The sequence below is a fragment of the Dama dama genome, chromosome 2 (genome assembly GCF_033118175.1).
Source record: "Dama dama isolate Ldn47 chromosome 2, ASM3311817v1, whole genome shotgun sequence".
NCBI classification, from domain to species: Eukaryota; Metazoa; Chordata; class Mammalia; order Artiodactyla; family Cervidae; genus Dama; species Dama dama.
The window spans coordinates 44,362,549-44,384,050 of NC_083682.1; the positions used below are offsets into that span (position 1 = coordinate 44,362,549).

At 41.1% G+C, this 21,502-nt stretch overlaps 1 protein-coding gene across 1 annotated transcript; it reads right to left on the bottom strand.

Moving 5' to 3' along the window:
- Window positions 1–4,441: 4,441 nt before the first annotated feature.
- On the bottom strand, window positions 4,442–9,655 carry LOC133068631 (tripartite motif-containing protein 64-like). Its single transcript, XM_061159753.1, has 6 exons — window positions 9,245–9,655; window positions 8,657–8,752; window positions 7,746–7,989; window positions 6,928–6,937; window positions 5,526–5,623; window positions 4,442–4,941 (listed from the first exon to the last, which is right to left on the bottom strand). The coding sequence occupies exons 1-6, from the start codon at window positions 9,653–9,655 to the stop codon at window positions 4,442–4,444; spliced, it is 1,359 nt and encodes a 452-aa protein (XP_061015736.1).
- Window positions 9,656–21,502: the final 11,847 nt, after the last annotated feature.

The following is a 21,502-nucleotide window of genomic DNA, read 5'->3' on the forward strand; positions in this document are numbered from 1 at the left end:
ACTAATTCCATATACTGATTGGTTACTTTTACTTTCCTGTTTAATCCGTATCACACTTATTAATCAACCAAAAATGAAACCATAGGATTATATCTTCCAAGTCTTTAAAACTATTATCAGATATCCCTTTCATTTGTGGTAAGATGCAGTTTGCATGTAATGGTGATAATCAGCACCAAAAAAAAAAAAAAATCATACTCTTTAAAACTGACTTTCCTAAAATATCAGATCCTTGTGTCTGTACTAGTTAAGTACAGAAATTCCTCAGATATCTCAAGTGTCACTTTTCTGCCTGCTAAATTATTTCCTAGTTTCTTTAAAATTTCAACCACAAAAACTCACATTTCTGAAGAGAAAACATTTACTTCACTTAATTTAAAGTAATATTTTTCTCAAATTAATACATTCCTTACCTAGTTCAATAGAATACAAGAGAGGACAGTATTATCTCTCCTGTGTACACAGGCACACTCCATTTTTAAAGTAGACCATTGTAGGTATTACACATGGAGATAAATAGCTCTGAAAATTCTTTTTAGGATCTATACCACTTTCTTAATGCATAGGAATAACTAAGAGATGAACAAAATTAGAGAACTAAAATTAGTCACCATTAATTCCAACATGTATGCCATTTAAACAATATAGAAATACAATAATTTTACTAAGTTGGCACACACAGTTACTTCAATGAAACAACCTCAGTTTTCTGTTAAAATTAGTAAATTGTGTTTTTTTTGTTGTTGTTGTTTGTTTTCTCCCCCTTTCTCAAGAGATTCCCAGGAGCTGCTCTGTGATGAACTTTGTACTCACCTAAGGAGATGTAGAAACAGTTTGCCCTGGAGAATAATGTAAAGTTGGCTTAGGGATCAAGAGTTCCAGTGTGGTCATGAGAGCTTTCCGAAGTCTCAAGATCCAGGTGCGCTCCAAACACTCCTTCTCAAGTACTGGAGAAAACTTTGGCTCCTGGAGTCTCCTTATACTGAGTCTCTGAACCCCACCCATTTGTTCCAAATGAGTGTATTTCATCAGTCTTCCAGTGGGATATGGATGATGAGATTCCCTGAAGCAAGATAAGATTGCTTTAACACCTTGGCTTATCTTCACAAACATGTCTCTGCAAACATCCTTTTATCAAGAGTCACTGTCTGTACTACAAACCCACCCTGAAATACGTTGATGTGTGACTTTCTGAATATTAATCATTTTTATTTTTAACTTACCAAAAAAGTTGGAAAGATTATTTCATCACTTAGAGAGTTTAGTTAACGTCTTGGAAATCTTGAAAATCTGTTTTTTTGAAGTTAGTTTAAATATGTTCTGTCATGGAGGAGGAGCTTTATTTTATCAATCGATTGATCTTTGGATTTTAAAGGAACACTGTAATGTAAGAACTCCTGTGGTCACCAGTGCAGAATGGAAACATCTCTTGCCCCTCAAGCCCCCTGTGCCCCCCAGCAACAACAGCACAGGGGTTTCTGCCTGGTGCTCCCCACCCAGCTCATGCGGGACAGTAGAGAAAGGCCCCAGCTTAGACACCCCCTTCAGGCCAATGACATTAGAAGGTTGCTTTGCAACAAAGCAAACATTAGTGACCACAGTGGGAAAATTAGGACAAAGACATATTTTGAAGAAATAACACATATCCTCACCTTTCTGTCCTGATATATTTCCCATTGGACAATCAGCTGGAGAATGCAGAACTTTTGGAAAGAGTGGGAATCAGGACCCTGCTTTTAACTCTTTCAAGACACCTGTACTATTTCTATACATTTTAAGGACTTGATGACTTCCCAGGTGGTAAAGAATCCACCTGCAATGCAGGGGGCACAGGAGACACAGATTTGGCCCCTGGGTCGGGAAGATCCACTGGAGAAGGAAATGGCAATCCACTCCAGTATACTTACCCGGAGAATTCCATGGGCTGAGGAGTCTGGAGGGCTGCAGCCCATAGGGTCACAAAGAGTCGGACACAACTGAAATGATGGAACATGCATGCAGGTAAGGCGTTGATGCTCCTAAATGTTTATGAATGTGCATTTAAAAATAATCTTGAAGATTCATAGACTTAGAGAATGAACTTATGGATGTCAGGGGGAAGAATGGGAGGAAGAGGGATAGTCAGGGAGTTTGGAATGGACAGGTACACACTGCTGCATTTAAAATGGATCACCAACAAGGACCTACTATATAGCACCCGGAACCCTGCTCAATGATATGTGGCAGCCTGGATGGGAGGAGGGTTTGTGGGACAATGGATACACGTACATGTATGGCTGAGTCCCTTTGCTGTTCACTGGAATCTATCACGACATTGTTTGTTAATCAGCTACACTCCAATGCAAAATAAAAAGTTTTTTAAAGATGAAAATGATCTTGAATTGCAAAAGCACAACCACTGTCTTATGGGGTCCCACAATTGTTATAAGCATCCACCAGGTCATTATTTTTCAATTCTTAACCAATTTCCCTAGCACCGTTCTTTAGTAAGTGAAGTATGGCAGTATAGGTTACTATCTACAATAATATTTTGTGTTCCAAATTAGTCATAAAGAGTTTTTAGGAATGCTGACATAAAGGTGATTTTATATTATCTTTCTGTTTTTCTGTATTTACAAATTGCAGCAGTCACAAAAATCAGGGCACCAGACACAAGTATAGTTTCTCTTTGGAAGACATGGGTATTCTGTATCTCCTTAGTGGAAGAGTTTGTTGACAGTGTTAGCCCAGAGTTCTCAGAAGTGGATGACATTAGGCCTGTAAGTGCATGTTCAATGAAAAGTCTGTGCCTGCTGTGGGGTGGGTGGGAATGAGGTTTAAGGGAGAGGGGATATATATATATATATATATATATATATATATATATATATATATACACACATCCTCCAATTAAAAATATACTTTAAAAAAGTCGGCTGTTCAGACAGCAGCTAGGAAGATAAATTAGTGTAAGCTCTCTAGTTTAGAATCAGGATAAGAGACTTATGTCTGCAAACTCCCTTCAGGATAGCCTTTGGATTCGCTTAGTGCTTGTGTGAATAATCATAGACGTGTGACCCAGTGGGCATGTTTCAACTTGGCTTCTGCCCTCACTTCCCCTTTGTCATGTAGCCCTGCCAAGTTGGCATGTCACGAAGTCATGGTGAGTTTATATGCCAAAGAATTTATCAAATATAAAAACACCTCCTTGTTCCATTTTAAGTTTACTGCGAAGGTCACACTGAGTAATTGTACTAGGTAGATAGCCTGGAACTCAATAAATGGATCATATTTGATCATACACATTTCTGAATGCAAGAGAAAGAAGCTAAAATTTTGTCCACTAAGATTACTGTTGTGAACTTGACTGATTTCAGTGGATTTCTATTTTTCACCTTATAACATTCAGTATGGTGAATTGTTTTTCAGTATTTTTTGCTGTCATATGGAGTCAACTGTTTTAGAATATTAACTAGTTAAAAAATATACAGGACATCATAGACTAAGTACAAACTATTGTTACTTATATAGTTTAATATGTAGCATATTTTGTTCAATGATATCCCACATTTAAGAAATTTTGACTGATTTTCTATTTACTGATTTAGTTATTGAAAATGCTATGTAGTACATTCTTTGGTCCATGTATCCTTGTTTGTTATAATTTCTATTGGAAAGAATGCTAGAGATGATGTTGCTAGGTCAAAAGATTTATATAATTCCTTGGAAAGCCCAAGAAGACCCCAATGAGTGGATATCACAAGTTCCACCATGATTTGAACTATACACTAAACATCATTCCTTTTGTTTACTAACCTGATATAAATAAGTATACCACTTCATTCCTGCACCCCAGTCTGGTTCATTTATGCAAGTAAAGCACACAGCTTACAATGTATATGAACCTTGAAAGCATAAAGTGAAAGTAACCAGATATAAAAAGTCATAAATTGTGTGAACCCATTTAATTGAAACTATATAATAGAAAAATTCGTGAAAAATAAAACTGGATTAAGGGGGTGACAAGACAGGGGAAGGGATATGGGGAGTAAATATGTGCATTGATTTCTTTTTGGAGTGATGGATATGTTCTGAAATTAGACAGTTCTTGTTTCACAAATTTTTGTATAGTACTAAAAAACACTGAATTATGTACTTTAAATGGGGTAATCATTATGGTATGTAACTTTTATGTTAATAGGACTATTATTTAAAAGAGAAAAGCAATTGATTATATTCTATGAAACACTCCATAATAAATTTTTATTAGAAGAAAATTTAATTAACAAACTTATACATTCAACATGGTCATGCCATTTTATATAAACATACAGTCACTATGTTTCATTAAATTACAACGTGCTCAGAGATAGTCAGGGATTATCCTGTGGCCTCACATGAGGTTTTGGAAAGCAATTACCTCAGAGGAGAAGTAAAAATAATGGCCACAGAATTTGACAATTCATAGAGACCTAAGACAAAGGAAAGGCTTCAGAGGGAAGGAAAAAGGGGAAGGAAGGAAACTGTATATGAGGGATCCTCTGCAAACATCATAGAAACTCACGGCTCCATTGTCATAATCCAGAAACACCCCAATCCTACCCAGAGGCCTTTTCACATACTGAATGTAGGGTGGGGTGTTGGTGAAGAGACTATAATGATTGTTCACCTTCTTGGAAAACAGAACACATGCTTCTTCAGAATAAATGCTGATATTAGTTTCAGTTATCGAGATATCTTTGCAGGTGCCCAGAATCCAGCTGGAGGACTGCGTCACATCCAGCTCCCAGTAATGCCTCCCAGAGGTGAAGGCCCGAGTTCCCCAGGACACGACACTGTCCACAATCTGAGGTTGTCTGGACACGCCGTGGTGCTCATCTCTGAACATCACACTTGCATCATCTTCATCCTCAGAAAGGCTCATGTGGTGAATGGTCATTGTCCGACTCAGAATGTTATCCACTGCAGAAAGAGCAGAAATCAGGTTAGCAAGTGGGATTTCCACGTCTCTGAGAGGCAGAAGGCAGAGGTTCCCTACCCACTGAGATTTTTTTTTTTTTTTTCATTTTCCCTCTTCCAGGGAAACCCAAAACAAAGACAGCAAAGTGAGCTCAGACTGCCCTTCTAAGAAGAGGAAGAGTTACTACTCTATGGCATATAGAAACACCTCAAATCATATCAAAAAAGAAAAAGATATATCATGAACTGCATGAAGTCTGATTTAATCTCAATCTCTTGATGATCACTCTGAAAACTGAATATTCTTTCTTTATAACCATATGAGCATCTTGATTGCTCTCTTTCACTCTATGTCAGATATAAACTAAATATATGTATATGACTTTGCAGTTTCATTAAAGTATAGATTGGAAAGTGCAGCCTTGATCTTTGCAATACAAATGTACAGGCAGAAAAGATGCAACAACTTGCAACAAAATCATATAGTATCATCATTTCAGATAAAAATAAAATAACATTAAAAGGAGGCTCCTTCCTAGGAAGCTCTAAGGAAATTCAGTCCTGATCACCACAGGGCTGACCCTCACCTCTGAAGTTGTTCAGCATGTCTAGGATTCCAGTGACAGGCCAGCAAGTGAGCTCTGGGTTCACTGGCTGAGGCTTCTGCATCTCTGCCAAGTCAGTCCTGTGACAAATGACATACAGACATGTCAAGGTCAAAGGCCAATCACATGACCATTACAAAAAAAGCAGTTTTTAACCCAGGAAATTTTGTTAGAATTCTATTTTTGGTTAATTGCATATACAATATATTCTACACAGTTTGGAATATAAAAACATTACCAGATTTTTTCCTAAGTATAAATTATATCAAATTTAAACTTCCCCATTGTTTTCAGATATTATTCCAGTTTTCAAATCATTTCACCTCATTACCTTCCTCTATTCCATATCAGGTAATGCAAAGATACTGAACATTTTACAGACAGAAAATTCTGGCTAGGCCTTTGAGACTTTAGTCAGTAAGTAGTCACCAAGGATACATTCAGTGTCTACAAGGAAGTGTTCATTGAGCCAGACCTGTTTGCTCTTGTCAGCCCAGCAAAGGACTTCAAATCCAACCTGGTTATTTTGGTCCAAAAAGTCTACCTGCTCAGTGGGCAGCAGAAAGCCACTCCCTCTGAGGTTCCCTACAAGGGAGCTTGCAATGATGGAACAAGCTGAGTCACTGCTACTCCTCAAAACAAAAGGACAGTTCTTTTCTCATTCTTAGGGAATTTGCCTCTTTCAGGCCTTTTCTACTTTCCAACTCATTAGCATAGGAGTTTCCTCTGTGATATCTTAGAAAATCCCTTCACTAAGCTTAACTTGGTGAGGTTGGAGAGGATGGAGTGAGTGGGTAAAATAAAGCCCAGAATGTCAGAATGTTTTCAGGTATATTGGATTTCAGCCAAATGAAAAGGAAACTTCTGAGGCCAAGGATTGAAATTCTTTTGAAATAAAACAGAAAATAGCCAAAAAGACAATATCGGTCATCTATATATGAGGGTGCTGCACCTATGGATTCACACATGGATTCAATTTATAAATTCTCAGTTGTTGGTTTATGTGCTTGTTTATTTACACATTTATTCATTTCATGGGAGGTGCTTCTTGGACCAACTGTATAAATATATTTTAAATACAGCAGTGTATGTATGTCAACTCCAGAGTCCCAGCCTATCCATTTCCCCCATCCTTACTCCTGGTTCTGAATGGAAAATATTCAGAAAAAAATTCCAGAAAGTAAAACTTGAAAATGCCTCATACCAGGGAACTATTTACAACGCATTTAATTTACATTGTATGTGTTAGTTGTTATAAGTCATCTAGAGATGACAAAGTGTATACTTGTAAGTTAACTGCAAATACTATGGCATTTTGTATAAGGAATCCTGCATCCTGGAATTTAAATATTGATGAGGACCCCAAAACAATCTACCATGGTACCATGAATCTACTTCACCAAAAAGAGAACAACATTTCCAGAAATAAAAAAAAATTAGTGTATACTCACATTTCCAATACATTTACCAAGACCTGCAAAGAAAAACAAAGATCATGTTAATCATGAGACTTCTGTCATTTTGCATATTCCTCTCTATTCTTTATTCCATAAGATATTGTCTTTTAAATCATCTTCTAAGGAATACTCAGAAGGCATCCTAATAACACAGCCTAAGCTAAAACTTGGGGGACTTCCTCAGGGCACATTATGGAAGGGAGGAGGTCAGAAGAGTCTGTGTAATGATGCGGCAACATCTAGGATTCCAGTATCACCCTCTGCCAGTGCTGTTCTAAAGGACAGAGCTCACCATTTAACAAAGTAATAGCGAAAACAGGGAACCGTATTTAATTATAGAGTGAAACTGAGGACTAGTTTTAACAGCCTTGTCTAGAGAACAGGCGAAACTTCAGTGTCTCTGGAAAACTTGGGATAACGGGGAGTGATAAATGTTTAGGGGAACACATACTGAGATTTACTCCAAGAAAGTTAACTTTCCACTGGTCACAGAATTTTGCTGATTTTAGATCATCTGTCTGGATAGTACTCCTGATCACACTGGAAAAATATAGTCCTATTTTAGCTAAGAAATGGACAAAAGTCTTGCAAAGATTACCAGAATATGTTGAACTAGGGGGCTGGACAAATAGAATAAAGGGGGTCAAGGAGCACCATCCCTCAGCTGAGAGTAACCATATATGAGGCAATATTTCAGTGTCATAGCAGCTCGTCTAGAAGAGTGTTTCTTTCTCTGAGGACGGACCCTCCTTTCTCACCTGGAGCAGCTCCCTGTCCGGCTTGCAGCACATCGCAGTCAGCTCTCTGTATATGTCTTTCAGATGTTCTCTGTACTGAGTCATTCTGAGCACACTTTCCTTGAGTTGTTCACAAATCTCCTTGGCTTCTTGCTCCAGGGCCTCCAGATGCAGTTGCTCCTCTTCCCGGAGCAACAGAAGCATCCTCTGATATTCAGCTATAATCATCTTCTTCCTTAAGGACACATAGTTCTGTGGGGACAGTGTATACGAAGTATTGCTTATGCTCACATTCAAAAGAAAACTTCAAATATTATTTCCTTGATGTCATCAAGAACATTCTCGACAAACTGTTGGCCTCAAGTATCTTCCTGTTCATGGTTTCTCTGAGTTCCTAGTGTCTTTCCCTGTTTGAATCAAGCCATCTGAGGGGTCCCAAGCTCTCCCCTTAGAAGGATTCTTCAGGGTTCTTACTCTATCAGTTATGTTCTCTTTAATTTGGATTGTGTTATTCTCTTGTTCCTTGACCTGATTTTTCTAAATATTCTTTAATGGGGTAAACCCCATTTTGTATAGTTTTAAAAGATGCTCTATTTTCCCTCTAGGTACTTCTATATTCCTCTCTTTTACTACAGAGTAACACTTGGTGTAGTGTTGTCTTATACTCCCATTTCTGAGTTTTATTCAAATCCTCAAAATTTGGCCTAGGAACTCTTTTCATGCTGAGGTTTTCCCATGTACTAGGATTCCTTGAACTAGCATGTATTGACCTGTTCCACCTGTGATTACTGATAGGTCCTTTGAAACCATGCCTTTTCAAGGGAAGAGATCAATATCCTTGAATGGGAATGTAAATAGACCTAAAAGCTAGAATTATATCACTGTCTATAGAAATAAATAGGAGCATTTTTATTCTTACCTTAAGTGACCTTGTTTTTTTAGCTTCCTGGTTCAGAATGATTTTCATTTCTTCTCTGATTTTCCATAAAGAGCCCATTCTCTTTAGAAGTTTCTCCTGCAAAATACCCAGGGGATTTAGACACAGAAGATGACACTGTAAATTTCATCCCCTTATTCGTGAACAAAGGCCCTTGTTGGTTACACAGAAACCTTGAGTTAGAATGTTGTGGTCAGATTTTCCCACATTAATCTGAATCTAACACCAAGATGATAGTGACAAAGTGTATGCTACAGAACTGGGGAAATGTTACAGATCATGAAATCTAATCCCTAAGAAACTGAGACTCACATATTTATATAGTTTGATTAAGAAAGCCTCATGCTCCCATCAGAAGCCTGTGTCCCTGGTGCCACCCGCCCCGGGAGGCTGCGTTTCCACGCATGTGGACAACTGGGCAACAACCCTAACAGGACACATTATACGTGAGGATCCACATTCAGAAATCCCACCTCCACTGTCTCCATCCCATCACCATCATAGCACCCTCGTCTTCCTCTCTGACTTAGGAGCCTCTCGATCCCAAACTGCCCTAGAGGCATCACCTACCCGGGACTCCTCAGCAGCCCTGTGTATGGGACTGTGGCTGTGAGCTGCGTGCTCGGGGCGTTCAGAGCAGGGCCCGCAGAGCAGGGTCTGGTCAGCCTCACAGAAGAGGCCTCTGGCTTCCTGGTGTGTCTCACAGATCTGCTCCTCAGAGCGGTGGTCGTGGTCAGCTCTGGCCTGTCTGGCAAGGGAGGCCAGCCTCTTGAGGGCAATATTGGTTTTGAAATGGGGCCTCTCTGCTATTCCCCTGCACTCAGGGCAGCTCCTTGGAGTCTGGCCTTCTTCCCAGCAAAGGCTCAGACAGGGACGGCAGAAGCTGTGCCCACAGTCTATGGTGACGGGGTCCAGGAAGCAGTTCATGCAGATGGAGCAGGTGAGTTCACTCTGGAAGACCTGCAGTGTGTCTGAATCCATGTTTCTGAAAATTAAAGACAGAAAGATGAGAGGGTAAGAGAAAAAGTCTTTCTTCTTCCCTCATCAGGAAAAATAAACCCTTTAGACAAAGTCCTGTCTTGAACTCTAACTCCCCTATTTGCTTACCTCCCCAGAACAAACCTGGAAATGGTGACTATATACACCTTGGATTTGAACTATTATACAAAAGATGAATTACAATAAAGAGTCCTTAGCAACTTTTTTTGTTTAAAATAAACCCGGATTTCAGTCATACTAAAATTATTAAGACATGGAGAAGCTTAAACTTAAAGTGTGCTCAGGCCTGTCTGACTCGTTGCTACACCATGGACTGTAGCCCACCAGAATCGTCTGCCCTTGGGATTTGCCAGGCGAGAATCCTAGAAAGAGTTGCCATTCCCTTCTCCAAGGGATCTTCCCAATTCAGTGGCAGAACCCATGTTTCCGCATCTTCGGCATTGGCAGGTGGATTCTTTACCACGGAACCACCTGGGAAGCCCCTTAAAGATAAGAACAGAGGGTAAGTGCTGGGATGACTGCAGAGTTACTTCATTAGCTGATTTGAACAGAAGCACACACAGAACCTCAGTCTGTCTCTCTCTCGATTTCCACGACTCCCTGACTGGAACCCACACTAGCACACCCTTCGTTTCTCTCCTCATGGCCTCAGCTCCTTCTGTCATCAAAGTGATAGAAGTGCTTTTCTAAAGACAAAAGAATTTGTTTACATAGAACTGAAACTTCATACAATCAGTGTTGGCTTTAATCTGATGTCTTAACCCTAAAGAGTTCAGAGCTTATTTCCAACTTAAATAACAAAACTGCTCCTTTCAAGACAAAAAGAAGAAGGAAAAAAAAAAAATGTCACTTCTAGTTCAGGAAAGCAAGTTTTCCTGGAGTCGGTTCATATCATCAGAGCATGTCATATTTTGAACTGGTGAATGTTCAAGTATCACGATAATCAGGGAACAATAGTCAACATGAATATAATCATTTATAGATTGATAGCATCAATGACCATGATAATATTAAAACAATAATAGCAGAACTTAATATGTGTTGCCTAGTATTCCTCATTGAATTAAATCCTTTTTTATGGATTAACTGCTTTAATTGTCTCAACAATATTTACTAATTTTCTATTTTTACCCACATTTTGTAAGGCAGTTACTTAGTATAGTGTAGGTAAAAATAAGTTACTTGTCTGCAAATCCCACATGGAATCAATGCTTGAGGAAGTGCTCAAACATAGATAGTACTGACAAAATAAATACAAGTAGCTTTTGTGTCCAGGACTGCCATTAAAGTTTTATTTTTAACTGAATACCAGAATTTCACTGTACCTTGGTCAGAACTCACCTTTGGTTGTAGTTAATAAAACTTTCCACTCTTATTCAGTAAATAACTCTCAAATTCAGTTCAGGATTTAGGTGCTCCACTGCTGGTGGCAGAAACTTTCAAAAGTCTTCACAGCTCAGCCAAACACCACAGCTCTGGGCTCCAGAGAAGATTGAGCTTGGTTCTTGCTGGATGCTTTATATTCTCCAATGACCACACCCATTTCTTCCAAGTGATAGGGTTATCAACTCCATGAAAAGGTATAGGTGCACATGATTAGATTTTGCAGAGTTGGAAACACATGAGGATGCCAATGATTGAATTCAAACGTTTGAAACCTACTTAATCCAATTTCCAAAACCCAACCTCTGAGAAAAGTCTCACCATGAATTTACCTTTGTAATTCATGAAGTTTTTGTTTTGGAATAAACTATCCAAGTACGAATTTCAAATCTCCATTTACTGAACTATATTATAGTGTAATAGCACCTACCCATCTAGACCTATCACCCACTAGATTTACTTGCCTTTCTGAATTTGCCTGCATTCATTTGGTGTTATTTCTTCAGAATGAGGAGTCCCTCACATTCTATTTTTCAACCTGGGTACTCAAGCTCCCCCAAAATACCACATACTGCTCTGGCCAAGATAGCCAGAAGTTGTTGTCTGGAAATAACTGAACTCCCCAGGATTGAATTTCATATCTTCATTTTACAAACTATATGATAGCCCTAATTGCAGCCACCAATAATCTCACCAGTAACAAGTGAGAATGCATGCCTGCCAAGTCTCTTCAGTTGTGTCAGACGCTTTGCGACCCCATGGACTGTAGCCCACCAGACTCTTCTGTTCTGTGGGATTCTCTAGGCAAGAATACTGGAGTGGATTGCCATGCCCTCCTCCAGGGGATCTTCCCAATCAAAGGATGGAACCCTCAAGCTCTTATGTGTCCTGAATCTGCAGATTCTTTACCACTAGCGCCACCTGGGAAGCCCACAAATGAGAAAAGGGACTATGATTTTCCTTCTAGGAGTAGCTTGTTCCTTCTAGGACTCAGCTTGTTCCACCACAGCAAGCCTACTTGTTCTCTAAAATGCAGTGATCTTTGCCTTACCTAACATGGAATAGGGGAAGGGAATGAAGTTCAAAATTGAAATAATGCCTGAGAAAAATAGGAAAGTTTAAATTGGATATAATTTGTATTTTGAAAACATAATATGGTAAGATTTTATATTCCCAAAGGTGCCATTGCTGGTTTTTAATTTTCTCTGTATTATAACTGAATCTTTTATTCATTGCACAAAGAATATTTATTATTTGTAAAATCAGGAAGAATTGACAAAAAAGATTAAAATTGTCTTAGGCTGAATAATTGTAAGGATCATATGCGGAATCTAAATATTATATCAATATCAAGTAACTCAAAGGCAAGAGATATGTGAACATGGTTATCCGGAACATCCTTTTTGAAGTTTTCTATATTCACTGATGAATTACTATCAAATTTTTGGACCTTTGAAAATGTAATAGGTAGAGAAAGCCCCCCCAATAAATATCCACATGATAGCAAAGTGCCATCATGCTCCATGAGTTTAACAAAAGGGACACAAGAAAAACTTTCTACTAAAAGATAAAAATAGTGTTTTGGCTGAGTCCTGAAATAAAGGATCAAGATTACAGAGTGTGTGTGTGCTCAGTTGTGTCTGTGACTCCGTGGACTATAGCCTGCCAGGCTCCTCTGTCCATGGGGTTTCCCAGGTAAGAATACTGGAGGAGGTTGCCATTTCCTTTTCCAGGGGATCTTCCTGACCCAGAGATCAAACCTGATCTCCTGTGTCAGCAGCACTGGCAGGCAGATTTTTTTTTTTTTTTTTTTTGCCACCGAGCCTCCTGGGAAGCCCAAAAGTATCAAGAGACTGACATTAAATCAGACTTCACAGTTCATAATATACCTCTCTTGCTTTTGTTTTACTTTCTCTACGTGATTGGAGGTGTTTTTATATGCTGTAGAGATATTAATAACTTCTATTCTTCCTAGAGAAGTCAGTCTGAACTCTCTGCAGTTTGTGCTCTGTCTTTCCTTGGAGAACGGAAACTGAACTAACTCACTGAATAGAGAAACTTTCTCTCTGAGGATACGGAAATGCCATTAACTGACCTGATGTTCCTCTTTCTCCCTTGGATAACATTCTCAGTCAGAAAATTAACATTCACAATGTGAGCCTTTCAGAGGATGATACAAGTGTGATGTTTTGAAATCATCATTACTGAATGTTTCTTTTAAAAAGTAAACATCTAGCAAAAAATGTAAGTGTTGCTACAGAAAAATATTGAATCAAAAATAGTATATAACAGCTTCAGCTCCATAGTCTGAACTCCTGCAGCCCAGAATTCCGCGGCCACTGCAGCGGGAGGGAGAGCAGAAAGCGGTCCTCAGGCCTCTCTGACCCGCAGGGCTAGAGACAAGCAGCCCCAACCCCGACTCAGGGTCAAGGCTTCCCCCTGGAGATGGGCGTTTGGAGTCCTGGGGAGACCTTAGACTCTGCCCTTTCTCTGGCATCCCCGCTGATGGAGCCACCTCCTTCCACAGAGACCTGCCTTCCCCGAGAGCAGCGTGTCTTTCAGGAGAACCGAGTCTGCCTGGGTCTGAGCCCGGGCGGTCCTGGTGGAGAGTGGGCTCCGGCCCCGCCGGTGAGGGACCCGCCCGAGGGGGGCGCGGGGCTGGGGGCGCTAGGACACCCGCTTCGGGGGCTCCGGGAGGGACGCCAAGTCCGCACGGCTGCAGGGCTCAGAACCCACGTTTCTGGGAAGGATCTTGGCTTCTGTTCACCCAGGAGTCCACAGGCCCAGTAGGGAGTCAGGAGGACGTGCGTGGCGATGGGAGGACGGCCGTATTCCCGGATTTTAAACGGGCTGCTCCAGGGAACCCCAAGATCTTTTGTCTGCAAGTGCCTGACGGGGCCCCGGAGTCCGGTCCGTCCTGAGGATACTGTGTCCCGATGGACATGGCCCGAGTGTCAGAAAAGAACTCAGATCCGCGGGCACCATGTGCGGGCCTTGGTGAGACTCACTGCTGCAAAGAGGGGTGCTGGACCATTGAGCCGAGGGGGTTCGTGGGGATTCCGCGGCTGCGGCCTCATCGGGCTCTCAGGAGCTCCGCAGGCGCCTGAACCCGGCAGGTTCCCCGCATTGCACCTGCCACCCGCCGAATCTTCCTGTGCGAGGCCCCGAGGGTGGCTCTCTGTCAGGGTGAACTCAGGGGAGAAGCGACTGAGCCAGAAAAAGAGACATAAATATCATGTGATATTGACCATATGTGGAATCTAAAATAATGGTACAAATGAGGTTATTTACAAAAGAAAGACACAGATGGAGAAAGCAAGCTTAAGGTACCAGGCGCTAAGAAACAGGGTGGAGGATGGGAGGGATAAAGTGGAGATCTGGATGATCATACACCCATTCCTATGCATAAAGCTGTAATAAATAAGGATCTGCTGTGTAGCATGGGAAATTCTATTCTATACTCTGTAATGACCTGTATGGGAAAAAAATCTTTAAATAAAGAGTGGATACACACATTTATATAATTGATTCACCAGGTTGTACAAGAGAAACTAACACAACCATGAAAATCAAGGATATTCTAAAGAAAATTGAAAAATAAATACATTTTCTCATCTAGTAACCTTTCCTGAGCGAAGTGTCATGGCCCATCATTGAATAAATAGAAAAATGTTTTGAGGACTAGAATGCCAACACAGTATCATAAAGAAAACCTGAAAAGACAGTTGCCCAAACTCAACAGACAATATCATATTTCTTTCACAAATTGTCTATTATTTTCTAGTCAGTCTTGTATTGTACAAAACAATGACATAATCATTAACTCCACAACCTAGCATCAATATTTCCACTGTGCATACATGTTGAATAATAGAATGAAAAGGTATAAGGTCATATGCAAAGAATGAGGAATAGGTATAGAGTCTTAGACAAAAACCACCAACAGCTATTGTGTGTGGAGTTACAGACATACAGAGAAAAAGCAATAGTGTGTAACCTAAACAGGATAACAACAAAAAAAAGCAAATAAAAAATATTCTTAAGGTAAAATTTCATGCAGAACTGTATGAAAAGAATAAAATGTGAAGAATTTTAGTTCAGATGAGGTTGAGAATACCTATCAGAGACTAGAGGGCTATCTCAGCACAGTCAGTGGTATTTGGGGGAGACTGAGTGTCCCGTGTTGAAAAATGGAATCTGAAGGACTCTGCTTTCTGAAGAAGTGTCACAGAGTGAATGCAGGCAAATTCAGACAGACAACTAAATCTAGTGGGTGATGAGCCTGGATGGGTCAATGAAATTAGGACTATTATATTGTTCATGAAATGAAGGTATGAAATTCATATTTGGGGAGTTGAATTATTTCCAAACAATAACTTCATGGATAACAAGGGTAAACCATGGTGTGACTTCACCAGAATGAAATATGTAAAGACATATATATGAAATACACACACATATGTGTATGTATATATGTATGCATACTTTTGTGTGTGTATGTGTATACACACATGAGAGGAATTTGTATCAAAGGGGTCTAGTGAGATTTGAAACCACGCTGGTCCCGTTCCTTTCTTCCTCCAACAATTCCACTCTCTCATTCAGTTTCCTGTCTGTACCATTCCTACCACCAACATGAGCAGGTTGTCTAGGAAGTTACAGCTCTGTAATGGAAGATTTAAGAGATTTTTGTCTTAGTTTCCAAGTTTCATTTTGCTTAATTGACCACAGTTCTTTAAAGTAAGAGAAGCTTGAATTAATCAGATGTATTGGAGTTAAAAACTAATTGCCATGGAGGGTTTAGGAAATTTAAGAAAGTTTCTCAAATACTTGTTTGGTGTGCACAGTGTATGTGTCCTTGGTCATGGCTGACTCTGGGATCCTTTGGACTGTAGCCCACCAAGTTTCTCTGTCCATTGAATTTTTCAGTCAAGAATATACTGGACTAGGTTGTCATTTCCTCCTCCAGGCAATCTTCCCAAATCAGGGATCAAACCCGTGTCTCATGTGTCCCCTGCATTATATTTTATGTGAATTCTTTACCCACTGAACCATCAGGAGAAGAAAAATAAACCAAAAACCTAGATGACATAGGGGCTTCCCTGATAGCTCAGTTGGTAAACAATCCAGCTGCAATGCAGGAGTTCCCGGTTCGATTCCTAACTCAGGAAGATCCAGTGGAGAAGGGATAAGCTACCCACTCCAGTATTCTTGGGCTTCCCTTGTGGTTCAGCTGGTAAAGAATTTGCCTGCAATGTGGGAGACCTGGGTTCGATCCCTTGATTGGAAAGATCCCCTGGAGAAGGGAATGGCTACCCACTCCAGTATTCTGGCCTGGAGAACTCCATGGACTGTATAGTCCATGGGTGGCAAAGAGTTGCACAGGACTGAGTGACTTCCACTTTCAGATGACATAGAGGCAGGAGCCCAGGTGAGGGCGCGGGCCTGTACTGTTCAGAACTTTACACCACAGAAACCAGAGGAGAATCCAGTAAAATCCTTTTTAACAATAAAATTTTCTCTCATAGAACAGCCTTCACCTACATTCTTTCTGGAAAAAAATAACAGGCCATGACTTTCTGGTAGTTCTGACTATAAAATATCAGTATCAAGCCAAACCAGCAAATCTACAGGAGAAACTGGGAAATACTGTAAAAATTCTGAGATTATAAAGGATAGGGAAATCATAGCTACGTTTTTCTGATTACTTTCCACGGCACAGGAAAGTTGTGACCTGTGTATTGCTGCAAGTTCACAGCAAGCAGCTGAGCTTGACCATCGCCCAGTGATGGCTCCTGAAATGTGCTCCGGGGTCACAGGACAGCAAGACTGACTCATTACTGCGGTGAGGATTAGCAACGAGTTCCTCTTTTGGTGCCTCAGGCTTCAGCAGTGTTTACTAACACATATTAAGCTGAAAATGTTCATCAGAACTTTTTCTCATATTATATGAATCAGGCAGAAACATCAGGTGAATTTGTATCATTCTTAGAAAATCTTCCTAATTTTTCTTTTTTCCTGTCTGCTTCCACTGTCCTGACTCTCAGAGGCACTTGCCTCTATTACCTACAACCTGGGGGAAATTAGCCTACAAACTTGAAGAAGTTTATGAATTTGAATCTTAAAAGCATAGGTAGCAAATGTTTAGCAGTTTATGTCTTGAAGCCTTCAAAAGATACCACTGCAACAAAAGAGGGCCACAGGAAAAAGGAGCCCAGAAGACACAGGAGATTATATTCACTATGATGAATATTGGAGTGCATATATATTTTTCATGTAGTCTGTTTGATTGTTTCCTAATAAAGACCCAGAAGTGAAATTGAGGGAAAGTATGCCAATTCAGGACCATGTGGTAGGAAGGTACTATTCATTAAAACTTTCAAGATTTTTGTTTTTATTTTCATTACTCTAGGAGGTGGGTCAAAAAGTATCTTGCCATTTACATCAAAGTAGGTTCTGCTTATGTTTTCCTGTAGAATATTATAGAGTATGATCTTCCATTTAGGTCTTTAATCCATTTTGAGTTTTGGTTTATGGTGTTAAGGCGTGCTCTGATTTCATTCTTTTACAGCTAGCTGTCCAGTTTTCCCAGCACCGCTTACTGAAGAGGCTGTCTGTTCCACCATATATAGTTGCCTTTTTTGTCAACAGTAAGGTTACCATAGGTGTGTGGGTTTTCTCTGGGATTTCTGCCCTGTCTCCTTGATCTGCATTTCTGTTTCTGGGTCAGTACCCTGCTCTCCTGATCACTAGTATAGTCTGAGGTCAGGGAGCCGGATGCCTCCTGCTGACTCAGGTTTGAAAGTCAGTGGATGATGTGTGGTGTCCGGAGGAGCCTTGCGGTCCCTGCGGCCTCAGGGGGGCCCGGGGGAGAGGCCGAGGTGACCCTGGGCTCCGGGGCGCCTCCACTGGAGCGGCTGAGGGTGAGGACGGTCCGGCCCCGGAGGCGGGGCTCACAGAGGAGGCGGGGCTCACAGAGGAGGCGGGGCTCACAGAGGAGGCGGGGCTCACAGAGGAGGCGGGGCTCACAGAGGAGGCGGGGTTCACAGAGGAGGCAGGGTTCACAGAGGAGGCGGGGCTCACAGAGGAGGCGGGGCTCACAGAGGAGGCGGGGTTCACAGAGGAGGCAGGGCCCGCAGAGGAGGCGGAGCTCACAGAGGAGGCGGGGCTCACAGAGGAGGCGGAGCTCACAGAGGAGGCGGGGCTCACAGAGGAGGCGGGGTTCACAGAGGAGGCGGGGCTCACAGAGGAGGCGGGGTTCACAGAGGAGGCGGGGCTCACAGAGGAGGCGGGGCCCGCAGAGGAGGCGGAGCCGCTGCAGCTCGAGCGGGGAGCGGGCGGGGCCCTGGCCTGGTGCAGGTGCGGCGCCGCGGCCATCAGGCCGGGACGTGGACCAGAGCTCACACTCAGCGCCTTTCCCGTCCCTGGAGGTGGACGAGGGCACAGATCTCTGATCCCAGCCGCCCACGGCAACCGAGGAGTGATCGCGAGGAATTTACAGGGAATGGCCGTGATGTGAGTGTCGGTGGATGCTGAAGGCCTTGCTTTCTTCTGCATTTCCATCAGCCGTCCCTCCATCAGCTTTCCCTGGTGATCCGGAACTTTCGGCGCCTGGGGCTCCCCTCTCCCCGAAGCCGAGGCTGGGGAAAGGGGCTGAGGCCTGATCCTGTCCCCGGCTCTGGGGACACAGGGAGCTCACACTGAAGAGGAATCGCCACCTCGTTGTTTGAGTCTCATTTGTTGCCTGCACTGGCCTTCGGTATCTCTTGGTTCGCTTGCTTTGTTTCCGGGCTGCTTGAGGAGTGGGATGCTTCAGTGCTGGTTACAGCAGAAAATAAAACTAAGTTACTTTAAAAATATATTGGTAGATTATGTTTTTATATATGACCTGCTACCTCTATTAACTTACTCAAACACATATAGTTTAGACAGATAGATTTGTGCTACTTGTGTAGAATTTATCTGTACAGACTGTAGATACACATGTTCTTCTAATAGGTAAACTAAATGGGATGGCCAATATTAGGTTGTGAGCACTAAACAGAAAAAAATACGAGATGTGCCAAGTCTATCCAAAAAAATGATCTCATTCAGTCAGTAACTTTAAAAATAAATCTGTGAAATAATGACTTTCAAACTTAGACATGCTGAAGGAAGATGATGTTGGAGATGCATAGCACGGAGAAGAAAATTCTAAATCTGCCAGTGAGAAAAATCTGTGTTGCTAGTTTAACCCATTAAGCTGGGGAAACGTAAGTGATATGCTTTGACCTCCAGCTATCTTAGGAATCAAATGAACAGACAAGACAGAATAACAATTGCAAAATATTTCCAGAGAGATTACACTTATTTCAAGAAAACAAACAAATTTGTATACTTATATTACATTAAAAATGAATTTCATAAAAGACGGTGAAGTTACAGAAATTCAAGTGAGCACTAAATTAACAATCTCCATTATTTGAATTCCTGCCCCTGAGGTCAGAATTTTGACCTCTCCCTCATCAGTGGTGTCCAGAGAAAAGAAAAAGTTTGAGAGGAAAAGAGAAGGAGCAGTAGAGGAAACTGCAAATGAGGGAATTCTTGGACACACAGGCAAACTCACAGCACCACCATCATATGTCAGGAACACCCCCACCGGGCCCAGAGGTCTTCTGACAGATTGTGATGATGCTTGTGGGGAGGGGGTAATAGCCTGCACTGAGTGTTCTCTTTGATACAAAGAAACAGAAAAATTCCCTCCGAGTCAAGGACCATGTCATTCTCCCAGGATCAAGAACCATTACAAAATCCCATAGCCCACTTACAACAGCCCGTCATGTTCACTTCCCAATAATATTGACCTGAAGTAAATGACTCAGCTCCCCAGGCAAGAACATAGTTAGATCTTGGTGGAGATCTGTCGACACCAGAATGATCAGAACCAAGCCGACAGACATCTCAGATCTTCAAACAAAGGGACATCACGAGTGACTCTTTCATCATCTGAGGCAATGTTCAGTGTGTGTGTATACGAGTGTGCACATGTGTGTATATGTGTGTGTGCACATGTGTGTATGTGTGTGTGTGTGTGCACACGCATGTGCACACACGGGTTCAGTCATCTATGACTCTTTGACACCCCAATGACTCTAGTCTGCCAGGCAGCCCTGTCCATGGAATTTTCCAGGCAAGAATACTAGAGCTGGTTGCTGTTTCCTTCTCCAGGGATCTTCCTGATCAAGGATCAAACTCACATCTTTTGTATTTCTTGCATTAGCAGGCGAATTTTTTACCTCTGTGCCACCTAGGAAGCCCCATATAATAATATTACACGATAGACATTTTAAATCTCAAACTAATGACATTTTTATTGGTTATGACTCTGAAAATCAATTTCCTGTCTCTTGAAGACATTATTCATTAGTATTTTATGTGTAATATGTTAGGCAGATTTTGGAAAACTTTAATAATCATAGAGTAATATTTCAGAGTTTTAACTCTTTCACTCATGTATTTCTTTATTCATTTGTCTTACATTTATTGTGTGGCATGTTCTAAGTGCTGAACTGGATAGTGGGAATAGAGAAGTAAATAAGGCAAAGACTGTTCTTATTCTCTCAGAATTTGCATTCTCCTAGTAAAATGCACCTAGTTATTTAAAGAGATTATGTTGAATATTATGATGAAATGGTATCTGACCAGAGGGTATATTTTAATAGAAAGCAAACTGGCCTGGAGAGTCAGGAAAAGCTTCCTGTAAAAGCTGTTCATGATCTATGATATGGTGGATGACTAGGTTTAGAGAAAGTCTAAATGTTTGACAAGAAGAAAGGGTTTCACAATGTCTGTCAATATGTGAATCCACACAAGTAGGTCACACTTGAAGAAAAACTGAGTTGTTTGTTTAGTTTATGAGGCTGCAATATATACCACTTCATTCTTCTTCTCAAATAGGATTCAACTATGCAAGGAAGACACATTTCTTTAAGTGAACATGAAACTTATGGCATGCAAATTGTATTCTGATAAAACTATTAAAAGTAAACAGAATATCCATTAATTATATTCCAGAAATGCCCCACAAGAGTTTTATTAATAGATAATTTAATTAACAAAGTTATACTTTCAACCTGGTTACGCTTCTTTATAAACACACTGTCATAATGTTCCATTAAATCACAGTGAGATCAGAGACAAGTCAGGTATCATCCTGTAGCCGCAGGTGGTGTTTCAGGGCTGTATTTTCCTCAGACAAGAAGGTCATCAAATAAACCATCACAGAACTTGACAATTCATGGAGACCTAAGACAACCGAAAGCTCCAGATGGGAGGAGAAGGGGGATAGAAGGAAGCTATATATGAGGGATCCTCGGGAAACACCAGAAGTTCACAGCTCCATTGTCATGATCCAGAAACACTCCAATCCAATCCAGAGGCCTTTTCACATACTGAACTATGGGTAGG

Coding starts and splice junctions, on each gene's coding strand:
- LOC133068631 (XM_061159753.1), bottom strand. CDS start 9,655: ATGGATTCAGACACACTGCAGGTCTTCCAGAGTGAACTCACCTGCTCC. Junction 8,753..9,244: donor GGGCTGCTGAGGAGTCCCGG/GTAGGTGATGCC, acceptor GGTATTTTGCAG/GAGAAACTTCTAAAGAGAAT. Junction 4,942..5,525: donor CATGCTGAACAACTTCAGAG/GTGAGGGTCAGC, acceptor CTCTTTCTGCAG/TGGATAACATTCTGAGTCGG.